The following is a 14925-nucleotide window of genomic DNA, read 5'->3' as shown; positions in this document are numbered from 1 at the left end:
TTGTAAAAATTTAATTCCTAATTTACCCCTATCGAAAACTAAATAACAAAAAAAATATAGAAAAATCACAACCAATTCTGTCTCCATCTTCTTCTCCCTCACTCTTTCTCTCACCTAGGTTTCTTATTAGCTATCAAATTATTGGTACGTCTATTGTTATATATTCATAATCAATATCCAATTGTTAGAATTTAATTATTGATTAGTAATTTGATATATATATATATATATATATATATGTGATTGATAACTCTTCCCCTGCGTTTGAACCGTTCTTGAAAGTTTCAGCCCTAAGAACCAAGCTTCTTATTGAGGTATGTGATCTAGTCCAAGTTTTTCTCTTTATCTCTGCCGCCATTCAAATTCGAGGAATTCCCTTCATTTAGACAATTAGTCATTAATCCATTGCAATTGAGTTTCGGAAAAAAAAATCATACTCCCATTGAATTTTATACCAAAAGCATGAATTAAATATCCAAACTTGGACTCTTGGAATATAGTACTATATGTCCTTCCTCCAAACGATTAAACAATAGGCTATAAGGATGTAGCTAAGGCAGCAGATGTAATCGCAAGATATAGCCAGAACCAGAGAAGTGGTGTGGAGGTTGACAAGAATAAAATATAAAAAAAGGTACAAAACTGGAAGATTAAGGGAGAAATATTGAAGAGGATGTCCAAATAGTAAATGGGGAGGTCTAACTAAAACCACCCTAAAGTAAAACCCAATGATGAAAAGAGAAAAAAAAAAAATTCTTCAAAGAGAGTGAATTAGAGAAATTATTTTAGGCTTAATTGCTCTCAGCATGGAGTTGAGAGTGAGAGATGTGGGTGGATTATTTAACTGCTCTCACCTTATTGTTTTTCTATTTTTCTTTAAATGTTAATTGTCAATAATACCCCTATTTTATATTTTATATTTTTCTAATGCATTGGACTGATTTTTATTAGAATGATTTTTTAGGCAACTTCATTTTTGGTGAAGCTTTTGACACCAAGGGAGCGCCTCCAAAGATGAGGGTCAAGTTAAAGATGGGAGAGAGCGAGAGTTTTTCTCCCTTGCAAAACCCTAGCGCCACCGCTGATAGGTGGATTCTTTAGATGCTTCTTACGCCTCCTCTCCAACGTCCGCTCAAGCGTACGAGCTCTCCACGCCATGGCTACACGTCGCTCTTCATTCGACAAAATTTTCGTCCGATGATGGTGAGTGATCGGATAGGATGGGTTTTTATTGTGCTATTACTTCAGGTCTGGGGACTTATACGACTGTGGGATCCCGGTGGTACTCTGTTCGGTGTACTGTTGATCCTAGCCGGCGAGTTGTGGAAGAGAGAGTGGGTGCAGGCACGATGTGGATTGCTTCTGCTAGGATTCACTTGGATCTGGTTCGGGCGGCGTCATCGACATCGGGCTAGGTTGAATCCTGTTTCCTGGCACGGTGGCGGTTGGACCTTAATGCGGTGGCTGATCTTGTTGCGGCCATTGCTGGGATCAGGGGAGAGGTCGGGGATGGAAGAGACTATGAGGTACGGCGCTTGGTGGGTAGGTCTGTTGGCGCGAGATCTAATGGAGGGCTTCCTAGGCAGCAGGGGAGGGTTCCTGTTCTGGTGGCGGGGATGGTTGTAGAAGGGTGTTGGCGGCGGCCGGATAAGGCAAGTTGGTGCCCTGCATTGGATTCCCAGGGTAATTTGGGTTACCCAAATGGGCTAATGTTGGGCTCACATCCCACATATGCTGGGCCAGGCCTTCCCATGGGTCTGGATTTGGGACCCGGGTGACTCTTTGCCTGCCTTTATGTTACTATGGATTATCCCTCTGAGTATGCCAAGTTTATTTTCAGGTGGATTAAGCCTTTCTAGATTCTATAAAAAGTCTCGGTATAGTTACGCTATGAGTACCACAATTACATGCATTGGCGAGCAATGTCCCTTCTACTGGGTCAAGTCTAGTTTTGTTTGGTTTGCTGATCTTTTGCATACCCGGATCACAAGTTCTGATTGCTGGGTCTACAATTCTCAAGGTCATGACAATGGTTCCATTGTTGGTAATTATCTTGTGGATGATGAAGACTCACCTTCAAAATTTGCTAGTGTTTCTAGAAAAGTTTCAGAACTGAGCTTTATTGTACAAGACCAACTGGTTGATGTAGTACATCTTCTAGTTTGCTCTACTTTAGTTTTAAGACCTAGGCGTTTATGGCTTTTGTATGCTCCTCATTGGGATGCCCTCTTAAGCGATTTCAATCGCTAATTCAATGAATTTTTCTTTTCAAAAAAAAAAAAGGAGCGCCTCCATTATAGTAGTAGAGATATATTTTAGGTGCCTCTATATGAACCTAACAAATATCTTAGTGCATCATGCACCTGAAAAAATATCTGATATTTTTAGCTTTACCTACCCTTATACAAACCCAGCCAAGGGCGGATCCACATAGAGCCCAGCTTTGGCACTTGTCTAGACTGGATTTTTGATTTTATATTGATTTGGTGTAGATAAGGGATGTGAAAATGGCAAAAATAGGTGAATTGGGGAAGAAAATGACAGAAATTAGGCCAAAACAAGGCAAAATCTTCACAATTGCCTCCAAAATCTATAGCTTCTCTCTAATTTTCCTCCCTTCCCCTCCTGACATTGACTTGCCTTACCTGAAAAAAAATTCTGGATCCGCCCCTGAACCCAGCAAACATTTCCAATACAAATCCTGATATTTTAACAAGTCAAATGATCGATGATCGTGTTATCTGGTGAAAACAAGAATTGCTAATCATCATGTCGCTACTGCACTTTCTAAATTCTTCCATCTCATTCGTCTACAAATTAATTGCAATGCCTTTTGATCAAGGGTGCATGCAATTGAATTAGGTGTATTCGACATCTTAATTTTTCTCAAAAGTATACCTTCTTTGCATGATGAATTACTCTCATCATGCTTATAAAGCATCAGGCTCTCCGGTCTTGAGATTAGGAGGGCAAAATCACAGTCGGAGAAACGAGATGAAAGAAAATGATCAGGAGAGAAAACATGATTGTCGAGTAAAGGTTTGCTCTCTCTTTTGAGATAATGTTTTGTGTTGGAATGCTGATGGTGTGTTGATTGAAGAAGCTAGCTAATCAAACAAGTATACAATAATAGAATCATTTTTGATCATGTATTTTTGTGTCAGTTTCAATGCACAATGCAAAGCATGGGCTTGAGCTTATCTGATTACTACTTCCCAGTTGGATAGACGTTCAGAAGTAGTCTACTCCACGATTAATAAAAGGAACAAATGGGATAACCCATCATCAAACTTATCTTAAACATTGAAAACGAAAATAATGTGGAACGTTAACGTACCCTCATATATATAAATAGTTGAACAATACAAAGACCTCTTATCTCTAGAGCAGACTCCATCACCAGTACTCCTCAAAGAGCAAGCGTTCATACAAGGGAGCTCAATTCGTATGCCTTCCAAGTTTCTGCTTATATTTTCCTGGTAATGTAATCTCATACTCGATCTTTTCGTTTCTGTATCGATCTATTTTGTGGTTTGAACTTTACCGTCAAGTTATATACTCATGGTTTAACTTGTGATTAGAGTGCATTGGATGAGTGGATAAGGATTTAGGGGCCTACAGCACTGAGTTTTGTTTGGTGAAATAAATAGTTGGTAAAAAAAAAATTAAAAACAACCTGCATGGGAGTACAATAGGATCATGAAAACTTAAGGAGGAGAGGTGGTAGAGCATTGTTCAATTTGTGCCCACAAGGCAACAACAGTCGTTGTTGCGTCTAACCAAAGCCCAACCCGTGTCTATTGGTGGACTACAGATTCGTTTGAATTAGTTTGTACAAATTGACCCAAATTTCCTACTTTTTTTTTCACTTAATATGAAAAATGAAAAGAAAAACAAATTCTTTGAGAATTTCAAATGTTTTATGGAGAAAAGAAGAAGTATATATTAGAGCAAATTTCATTTCACCTCTCTCTGACCTTTATATTCTAAATCATATCACATGAGACACTTTTAATTTCATCAGTGCTATAAATGTCAGGAAAATAAAATGAAATTAGCCACACATGCAGGCTGCATCTCCATCACTTCCTCAGTTCCTCAACACCTACTTTTGTGGTTTTACCTCTCTCTTCAAGCCTCGTATTTTTAGAAATATTATTTCTTTACACCCTTAAATAAGATACTAAAAACATGGACCTTGGCATTCAAACATGGACAAGAATTATTACTTGTCTTCATTCTCCGAAAAAAATGGTTGTCTTCATTCTCCCATTGTTAATCTGATAACTCTTGTTTTCATCTCTTAATAAAAAACTAAAGAACATTTAGAACAACAGAGCAAAGTTCACAAATATTTTTTGAACTATTAATCTATAGGACCCTTCTAGTGATGGATTCTTTTTTTTTTTTTTGTCTTTTTTAGAGATATTAGACTAACTTTTTGATCATATTTTGGCATCTCAACTGTTCAGTTTTTAAGTCATAATGTGCAGATCACTTTTGGAAATTTTTAGCCAAATTAATTATCTTTAAGGTATTCAAAACTGTGATTTACAATTATAAGTATGAACAGTTCAAGTTGGACAGATTCGGTTCGTCCATTGATTTATTATAGTTCGATACCTTAACGATCACCGATTTGACTTAAAATTTGCAGAGATGATCTACACATTATGACCTAAAAACTGAACGGTTGAGATTACGAAATGTAATCGAAAAGTTGGTCTAATCCCTAAAAAATACCAAAAAATGAATCCCTTAGTGGAAGGGCCCTCATTATATCTAGACGACATTTTAGTATCTTAAATCTATAATCTATTAATAATCTATATCTTATTATTGTAAATTTGTAACTCCATCATTTAACATTTTAATATCTCAATAATGAAAATTCTGTTAAATATGACCATGTGCACCATTTCCTAAAGATTTCCTGAGTAGAGTAAAGTAAGCCCACGTTGATATTTCCTTCTCCACAAGTCGACATGAAAAGAAAGATGAAGATGACTCTATTTACTAGACCGACGGAAATCTGAGCGGTGGGTATTCCATTCAACAGCCAATGTTTACATGTGGAGTACGCTTTCTCGACCCTTTAGTTGCTGACTTATTAGGCAGAAAGCCAAACATGTACGTTGCAATTGGTACCAAATATCATCCCGGACCTGGCCTTTGGGTGCAACAAGCTTTCATTGAAAAACAACTCCCTTGGCACTAAAAGGGACAGCTTTGTCACCTTGTATAAGTTTGGAAAAATATGAATTGTGATGATTCACGTCACCAGTTCAATTGAGTAGTACTCCTATTATTTGTTTGGTAACAAGAAAAATCCCCCATCACAATTGTGACCCTAATAGTTTGAGCATTTAATTGTGCGACCTAACTGAATGGTTAATATGAAGAATGTGTGGCCGTTGAGTTTGACACGTATAATGTTGTGCATTAGTAGAATTGCCCTCATGAAAATGTACGTCTTGACGAAAAATGTGTCCTTATTAAATCTGACATGTGAAATGTTTACATTAGTACGCACAAAGATTTATTTACATGAAATTGAATGATTTGTTTAGTTGAGAGAGAGATGATCTGTCTAAATAAAGACATGAGATACTCTAAAATATATCTATACTATTATTAAAAATAGAGGCTTTGTTAGACAAAATCTAAAATTTTGACAGAATTAACTCTAGAAAATTAATAAACTTTGAGAATAAATTAAATCACGAGGATAATAGAGACATTTACAAAATGTATTTTTATTTAAAAAAAATACCCACAGCCCACTTTTCTCTCTCCAATTTTTTTTTGTCTGCAATAACCAATTCTTTTCTTTTTTATTTTCTGAAGAAAAAAATAATAATAACTTACACATGCAGAACATGTGTAGATAAATACTAGTATTTATTAGGACCCAAATTGAATCAAAAATGGATAAAGAGACTCAAATGTTACCTATTACTATTCGAGACTCGATATTCTAACACCCTTCCTATAGACACCCTAAAAAACTTTAACCTAAACCTTTTTGTTTTCCAGGCAACCACTTGTGAGAATGCAAGAAACTGCCAAAATCTCTTTTTTAACGTGTGATGATCTTGGTACAGTATAATAAAATTTCTTACAAAAATGCAAGTGTTTGTAATTTTGTGGAACTGGAACCTCCAACCCCCCTAATTAGTTTTTGTTTCCATGCATATGCAGAGAAGTTACAACGTGTGGTGCTTGTACTGCTGAAACCACTCCATTTGTCTCTGTCCTTCCCCTGACTACTATTTCAATACCTCTGATCCTCAAAACCCACTAATCCCAGTTCCCAATACGGAAAAGAAAAACCCAAAATCCAAAATCAACCATGGAGAATGGAACCGATGTGAACCATCAAGGAGGAGGAGGACTAGTGGACACAACTGCTGCAACAATCACCATTAAAGGCATTCTGAGCATGCTATTGCAAAATGTTGATGAAGGTGAGAGCAAGAAGAGGCTGATTTCATTGGGTATGGGAGACCCAACTGCCTTTTCTTGCTTCCACACAACCCATATTGCTCAAGAAACTGTGGTTGATGCTATCCAATCAGACAAGTTCAATGGCTATGCTCCCACTGTGGGTCTTCCGCAAACCAGAAGGTAATTGATTCTTGCTCTGTTTATTTATTTATTGCTTCAAATTGCCTTTCTTGTTTTCATTGAATTCAAGTGCTGCCAAATGGGATTTCTGGGTTCTTTGTTCTTTTTTTCTTTTTTGGAAGAAAGAAAGACTTTGTAGTTTTGTTCACTAATAGATCAATTTTCTTTTTAACATCCCCGGGTGATCAGCCTTTTAATTATTTTACCAATTAAAGAGAGAAAGTAGAACAGCTCATGAAAAAGAAAAGAGACGAGATAAACAGAAGGAATCGGAAAAGTATAAGGGGAAAAACTTTTTAGTAGATGAAATGGATTATAAAGGGTGGCATGATCTGTAACCTTTGCTGTGCCTTGTCAGGTAAGAAACTACTTGTTAGGGTAAAAAAACGTCAGAAAGGTGGTAGTTGTATACAGTTTATACCATTTTTCAGAAGAGTGCCTGTCTTTTGGTGTTTGCAAACATCAACCTAATGTTTGCTACTTTGTAATTCTTCCTCATTTGTGGACTACAGTCCTCTTTTCAGTTTCTTTTCATGTGTTTACATATAGTTTAAACCAAGCTTCAGTAGAAGAGTCTTGCCAAACGAGTAATACTTTTCCCAGAGAAATACAAGAACCTCAAAGACCCATTTTCCAGATTTGATCAAACTTTCAGTAATAATGAATTCATCAAGAGGTGAAATTAGTATACCTGAAGTCTTTAACTGGATAACGGACCTTCTCTTATTTGTCGAAAATTAATCCTTGAAAAATCAATTTTTGCTTTACTTCCTTAGGAGTTGGCAGGAAATATGTTTGATAAAATGCTCAAAGAGATCTGTACTTGAGGGGTTAGTTTCATGAAATGGTATATAAATTAACTTTTTTCTATTATCCAAATTCATTGCAGAGCAATTGCTGAATATTTGTCCCGGGATCTTCCATACAATCTAACAACAGATGATGTTTTTGTCACATCTGGTTGCACACAAGCAATTGATGTCGCATTGGCAATGCTTGCTCGCCCTGGTGCAAATATCTTGCTTCCAAGGCCAGGCTTCCCTATTTATGAACTTTGTTCTGCATTTAGAAATCTTGAGGTTCGACATTTAGATCTCTTGCAAGACAGTGGCTGGGAGGTTAATCTCGATGCTGTTGAAGCTCTTGCCGATCAGAACACAGTTGCAATGGTAATTATAAACCCTGGAAATCCTTGTGGGAATGTGTACAGTCACCAACATTTGGAGAAGGTTAGTGGTCTATGATCTTGCTTCGGAAGACAATACCGTACATTGAGAATCCATGTTTTTTATGTTATTGGCATTGGTTATGGTTTTGACTTATTGTTTTTGTATTGCATTAGATTGCAGAAACTGCAAAGAAACTGAGAATTCTTGTAATTGCTGATGAAGTTTATGGACACCTTGCCTTTGGGGATAAACCGTTTGTGCCAATGGGAGTGTTTGGATCAACTGTTCCTGTTCTTACTCTTGGGTCTCTATCAAAGAGATGGATAGTTCCTGGATGGCGGCTTGGTTGGTTTGTGACAACTGATCCCTGTGGCATGTTTAGAAAACCCAAGGTTCTCTCTCTTTAGTATTTCTTTAGCAGAGTTTCGTATTTCTCCACTTTGTGGTTATCAGCAATCTCATTATACTCATTCTATAGTATGTTAAACAATTATGATCCAGTTTCAATAAACAGATTGCCATTTAACTGCATTACATGACACTGATGTCAAACGGTCTGTATTTTTCGTCAGGTTTAGCATTTTGAAGCACTTCCCAAATATAGATACAGTTATAAATTGGCCAATCTGGACATTTTCCATTCATAATAGAATCATAAGGAAACTTGTGCTTTTCCTATTCGTATATCAAAGTTGAAATTTGTGTTGTTACTAGTACCCTGCTCACATCTTTAAAATCAATAACTTTTCACTTATCGTAGTGATGTAAACTCACTCTACTTCTTTTCTATTCAGGTTATTGAGCGCATTAAGAAATATTTTGATATTTTGGGCGGTCCTGCAACCTTCATTCAGGTTGGTATCTCCAATGCTTGTTTTAAAGTTCTTGAACACATATACTAGTTTTCTTGATTAGTAAAATTCTTTAATTTCAGATCCTGCAAGTTGCAGCTTCTGGCTTCAAAAGTTACTTTATATTAAAACTCTTTCCAAATTAGTAATTAAATAAAAATTTGGGCACAGTCCCTCTGGATTGCTGTCAAGACCTGAAAAATACAACATATCTATGTTCCATTCCTCTGTAACTACTCAAGTTGGCTGTAATGTTGACTTGACTAGTTACAATATGAGAGATAAGTTGGCTATACGATATGAGATAAATTTTCTTAAGAGTACCATTACTAGCTAGCTTCATGCTTGTGACCTTAGTCTGTCAGCCACCAAAAGTTTTGGGTATTGCTTCAGCCACATGAAATGTAGACAGTAACTTTTAGGTGAAAGTCTGAAACTATTGTGAATTTCGCAAGCTTAAATTATTCATGTCAAATATTCAATTTATTTCTCATCCCTCTTTTATTAATGACATAATTGGCAAGTTATAGGCAGCAGTTCCGAGCATCCTTGAGAAAACTGAAGATGTCTTCTTCAAGAAAACTATCTATTTATTGAAGCAGTCATCAGATATTTGTTCTGATAAGATAAAGGACATCCCTTGTCTTACCTGTCCAAACAAACCAGAGGGTTCTATGGCTGTAATGGTGAGTAAACAATAGCAGAATGTAGTTTTTCCTTCCTTTGGAGTTAGCATTATTGTGTAGGTAGATGTAGAAGCTTGATTTTTTTTTTTTTGTGATGCAGGTGAAACTAGACCTTTCACTACTGGAAGATATTAGTGATGATATAGATTTTTGTTTCAAGCTGGCCAAAGAGGAATCTGTTATCTTTCTTCCAGGTAAGAAATTGTCAATCAAAAATTTATTTAGTACAACTTTTGCAATATGTCAGATTTATGAATTTTCTTTGTTCTGTTGCATTACATAAATGTGATCTTGGTCTGTTGCATTACATAAATGTGATCTTGGTCACTTGCGTCTTTTCTTTCTCTAGAAGATTATTTGGCGTCTTTTTAGGATCTTTACAAACATGATATGTTGCCCAGAATGCCAATTGCTATTCTTCTCATTGTGGACAATCAACCACCAACCACAAGTCATGTTGTGATGTTCTTATACCACATGTGAGCTAGTGGACATCAGAAAGTAGTAACAGAACAATAAGAAGGCTCCATTCTTTTAGACAGTTAGCCCTAGACCCACTAGCTGTATAACATGCATCCTCATTAGGAAAGCTAAACCTTGCATTACGGGTTTACAGTATACAATGTCCTCGTCCTTCCACTCATTCCCAATAATTTTGGATGGGATGCTCCAATTTCTGGTATCAAAGCAGGCCACTGTTTGGATCAAGTTGTGCCACACATGGAATAAGCATATTGAAATTGCATCCCATGTCGGAAATGTTAAGCCTTGTCTTACAATATATAATAGTTTGAAGTGTCCACCAACTTTTGATTTGTTTTGAGTTGAATACTCCAATTTCTACCCATTTAGGTAGTTTTGGGCTTAAGTAATGTTAGAAACAGGTGGATCATGGATGCTAACTTCAATGGCGAGTCTCCCCAAAGTGTCATTTACAAGACATGTACTTTTCAAGTTAGAGATTTTGGTTATCAGTCCACTACCTCCCAGGTCCATCCCTGATTTGAGATGAGGTGGTGATTAATCAAAAACTCAAGCTTGGGATCCCTATACTTTTTCTTTGGCAAACCTCCAGAGTACTTTAATGAAAGCTTGATCCCTTTACAGTCTTACAGTCTAAGATCTCAGTCTTACATTCATTGTATAAATTACCCGATTAAGAGGATTTTTGGACATTTGGTGTACATATGTAACTTGATGTAATTTCAGTCTTATATTTTGAGTATAGAATCCATCTGAGAAATCTATCAGAAGCAATATTTTCAACTTAATATTTCCTCTAAGCTCCACTAAGCAAGTAGTTACGAACTTACGATTATGCAGGAGTTTATGATCACCTCCATAATGAGTAACAAATGGTTTACATTACATTGATTCGTTTTGCAGGAACAGCAGTAGGGCTGAAAAACTGGATACGCGTTACATTTGCTGCTGATCCACCTTCTCTTGAAGAAGCTTTTAGGAGGACGAAATGTTTCTATCAAAGGCATGCAGGAAAATTATAGATAGATATATGCGTATATATATGCCAGTTACAAAGAAATATCCAATATATTTTGTTAACGAACATCAATCTCCTCCATTGATTAAGTTTGTCTACAGCTAGTTTACCGTTTTCCTAGGATTATGCTTCGGTTTTGATACTGTTGTTAATGTAATATTGTTGATTCATGTAACTGTCAATACTCACATCTATATAATGCATAGAATGTAATAGCTTAAAGTAATCAAGGGAAATCAATTTCTACATATTTTGAAATGGAATTTCTAATGATAAATAGCCTTGTTTCCTCATTTATTGGAAATTAACAATCATTACATGAAAACCCTGCTTTTTAGAAGTTGAAAGTCTATATTCATTTTGGAAGTGACAATGAAATGAAAACATTAAATCAGCTGGGTTTTTTGTTTGTAGAGTAAAACTGACAACAGACAGCACTGTAGAACTAGCATGTACACAATTGTGATACCCCCAAGTGCGTTACAATTGACCAAAAACAGAACTCGGTTATGATCAATTGCGTTTTCCGGCTGCAGCTAGAGTACACAGAACCAAGATATAGTTCCTTTAAAACATTGAAGCGCAGTTATTCATAATCTGAAACAACCAGCTACTTAAGGCATGTTCCTCTAGGCGTTTTTGCTTCGAAAACTTTTGTCAGACCAGGAAACCATGTCACCGACACTGATGAGTGATGACCATGAAATGGAAATGATGGTAATGTAGTTACTTTCAATGTGGACACAGTTCAATACAAAAATATGGATTTCTGGTAACAAATTAATTTGAACTACTAAATGTCCGAATGTTAATGGCGTTCCTGCTTGTCTTATTCCTCATCTTTTGCCATATATAAAGACAGAGCAGGTATGATTTGATAATGAACCTTGATTTATACTTGTTTTATTAGACTTTTAGTTACACATAATCATTGTTGTCAGCATATATGTAAACCAATAGCATACAAGAAGATTCAGTATTACTTTAATTCATCACAGTGTACCTACATAGAGAATCTCTCCACCAACAAGGTGCATCAGAAAGAACAAAAGTCAGTTCAGCTGACACTACTATCCACAACACTGCAAGACAAACAAAGGGTTGAAACAGAAATGGATTCCCCTCCTTCCAATTAATTTATAGTTTTAAGTAATGTCAATAAAACCCAGTTCATACCAATCCATTATTCAACCTTCTTCCTCACTCTACTGCTAATTTGTATTAACTCTGTTGATTTCTGCTTCTGCTGATCCATGGCTAGCTACAGCTCCTCTTTTGATCCGAAATCAGGTAAGACTGATTTGGAGTTTTTCCATTTGAGTTGAATATTTTTATTTATTGTGAATATACTTGGTGCTTTTGTTGTTCATTTACTTTCTATTGTTTGCTTTGTTGAAGATTCATTGGAGGCTGGAAATGTCGAGGATTTTAAGGTTCATGTGTTCAGATCATCATCTGAGGTGAGAACTCAAAACCACTAATTTTACTCTCACAGACAACTTGGGCTTCTGTAATTTTGACTCACTATATGATTAGGCACTGGTTGTTGTAGCATATGTTTTTACTCTTTGTTTCAAATTTTACATGGGTAGAAGCAATATGGTCTGTAAGTTCATGCTGGTTAATGAATTGAGCAGTTGCTTGAAAAGCTTCATGAGAAGTGGAGCAAAGCAGGAGAGAAACCATACCCAGCCATGTATTCCAGCACTTATGGTGGAATCATTCTTGATCCAGCTTTGATGGTGATTCCAATAGACGATCACATGGTTCATCGAGGCCATGGTGTGTTTGACACAGCCATTCTCTTAAATGGGTAGGCATTACAATTTCCTCTTCAATACAATTTCTTTGAGACATCTCCAGTTTCATAGCGCTTATGATTTGCAACATTTCTATTGCAAAAATTAGTTCATGCAATTCTAGGTTTCCAAGTTTAGTATTATTTGTTAGCTAGAGTTTGTTAGCTTGATATACATTGTTGCTTCATTTCCTAACTGCTTAAGCTTTTTTTGGGGTCAAGTGAGAATGAGCTTGAGTTGTAAATTTGATTTTGATTCCTGCAGATACCTGTATGAGCTGGATGTCCATCTAAACCGCTTCCTCAGATCAGCTTCAAAAGCAAGGATCCCCTCTCCCTTTGATCGGTCAACTCTTCGGAGCATTCTTGTGCAGCTGGCGGCAGCATCACAGATCAAGAAAGGAACTCTACGATATTGGATGAGTGCCGGTCCTGGTGATTTTTTGCTCCAACCTACAGGGTGCCCAACATCTGCATTCTATGCAGTAGTCATTGATGAGGACTTCAATCAGTGCAAAGAAGGGGTTAAAGTGATCACTTCCTCTATTCCCATGAAGTCACCAGAAATGGCGACAATGAAGAATGTGAACTACCTTCCGAATATCCTTGCAAAAATGGAAGCTGAAGACAAAGGAGCCTTTGCTTCCATATGGGTGGATGAGAAGGGTTACATAGCAGAAGGTCCAAATGTGAATGTAGCTTTTATAACACATGACAAGGAGCTTATTGTACCCTTCTTTGACAAGATCCTCAGTGGTTGTACCGTGTTAAGGCTTCTTGAACTAGCACCCAAGTTGGTTGAATCGGGGCGTCTGAAAGGTGTGACAACTAGAAACATTAGTGTGGAAGAAGCCAAAAGCTCAGCAGAGATGATGTTTGTAGGAAGCACACTGCCGCTGTTGCCAATTATCGCGTGGGACGAACAGCCCGTTGGCGATGGTAATGACTTTCTCTTGATGATTAAACTCATTTTCCCCTCTAAGTGAATAGATGACTTTGCTATTTATAATCATTCAAGTTATAATGCATTTTCTATTTTTGTTTGCGACAACAGGGAAGGTGGGAGAATTGACAATGGCACTCTCCGATCTGGTGTGGGATGATATGGTAGCAGGATCTACTGAAACACAGAGGACGGCAGTTCCCTACGTGTAAGGGTTCACAGAATGATCAAATCCTTCTTGTTCCTGGTATTACAAATGCTTTGTGTTCTGCAGCATTGTTCCTTTCTTCCTTTGTGAACATTGAAATCTTGAATAAAAAAACATCAGAAAGCTTTCTCAGAAGTCTACTAGAAGTTTAGCACAAGTTTTTTTTTTTTAAAGAATAGCACAAGAGCATATTAGTAACCACAAAAACAGTAAATTTACCTCGCGACACTTGAAAGTTTCAAAAATATGCCTGCAATGTTTAACTATGGACTGAATTCATTAGTGTTGTCAAGTACACAGGATAACTTCATTTCATGCAGCTATTCGCATGAGATGCGTAATTGCATAATTACTTAAAACTATTCCCAAATATGTGTATCAGTGTGTGCATCCATACGGAGTTTCTTATATAGAGTCCTGGGGTAATTTCTCTTTTTCTTTTTAGAAGCTAGGTAAGAAGCATAGAAGAAGAAACAGAGGAGGCTTCACTAGGAGTGCTCAAATGAATTGCTAATCTCGGTGAGGCCAACTGTAAAACCACTCAAGATTGAAAAGAACACCCTTGAAAACATAGATGAATCTAGATATGGAAAAATCATTTAAGAAAAAAAAGACGTTGTTTCTTAATAATAGAAGAGCAATAGCTAGAAAACCTATTTCCCAAATGCTTTGCAATTCGTCTGCCACGGCATGCATTCTGATTTTCAATACTCAGACATAGCAGACGATTTTCTTTGCAGTGCTATAAGGGTGATTCTGGTAAACCAGAGCTAAGTGGCTATTTATGAAATTTCTTCTAGTATGCTTAGTGCATGTATTTGTTTTGGTCCACGTTTTCATACTGTTGATAAGGTAATAAACAAATTCAATTATTGATCCCAAACTCTACAGACATTATATGAGCTTAACGATTATCAATGTGCAATTATCTGGTAGTTTCCGCTCGAAAGAATGTATTATACTTTTTATTGCAACTTTTCACAATGAATATGTATTTTCAATTTCTAAAATTACTGAATTTCCTACTAATATAAATGAAAATACTTGCTTCTTCCTTGATTAAAATAAAATGTTTCATTACAATTTACTTTTCAACTAATGCAATGTATTACAATTCTCATGGCTCATGTGATCCATAAATT

At 36.5% G+C, this 14925-nt stretch overlaps 2 protein-coding genes across 2 annotated transcripts; both read left to right on the top strand.

Moving 5' to 3' along the window:
• Window positions 1-3310: 3310 nt before the first annotated feature.
• LOC112168180 (probable aminotransferase TAT2) lies at window positions 3311-11082 on the top strand. The gene is made up of 8 exons (XM_024305298.2): window positions 3311-3479; window positions 6202-6627; window positions 7517-7856; window positions 7970-8188; window positions 8591-8650; window positions 9178-9333; window positions 9434-9527; window positions 10720-11082. The coding sequence occupies exons 2-8, from the start codon at window positions 6353-6355 to the stop codon at window positions 10836-10838; spliced, it is 1263 nt and encodes a 420-aa protein (XP_024161066.1). The 5' UTR covers window positions 3311-3479; window positions 6202-6352; the 3' UTR covers window positions 10839-11082.
• Window positions 11083-11241: 159 nt separating this feature from the next.
• On the top strand, window positions 11242-13919 carry LOC112168181 (D-amino-acid transaminase, chloroplastic). Its single transcript, XM_024305299.2, has 5 exons — window positions 11242-12124; window positions 12233-12294; window positions 12472-12647; window positions 12898-13571; window positions 13687-13919. The coding sequence occupies exons 1-5, from the start codon at window positions 12088-12090 to the stop codon at window positions 13785-13787; spliced, it is 1050 nt and encodes a 349-aa protein (XP_024161067.1). The 5' UTR covers window positions 11242-12087; the 3' UTR covers window positions 13788-13919.
• Window positions 13920-14925: the final 1006 nt, after the last annotated feature.

The sequence above is a fragment of the Rosa chinensis genome, chromosome 5, assembly GCF_002994745.2.
Source record: "Rosa chinensis cultivar Old Blush chromosome 5, RchiOBHm-V2, whole genome shotgun sequence".
NCBI lineage: Eukaryota > Viridiplantae > Streptophyta > Magnoliopsida > Rosales > Rosaceae > Rosa > Rosa chinensis.
The sequence above is the reverse complement of the archived record's forward strand: the minus strand, read 5'-3'. Positions and strand labels throughout refer to the sequence as shown.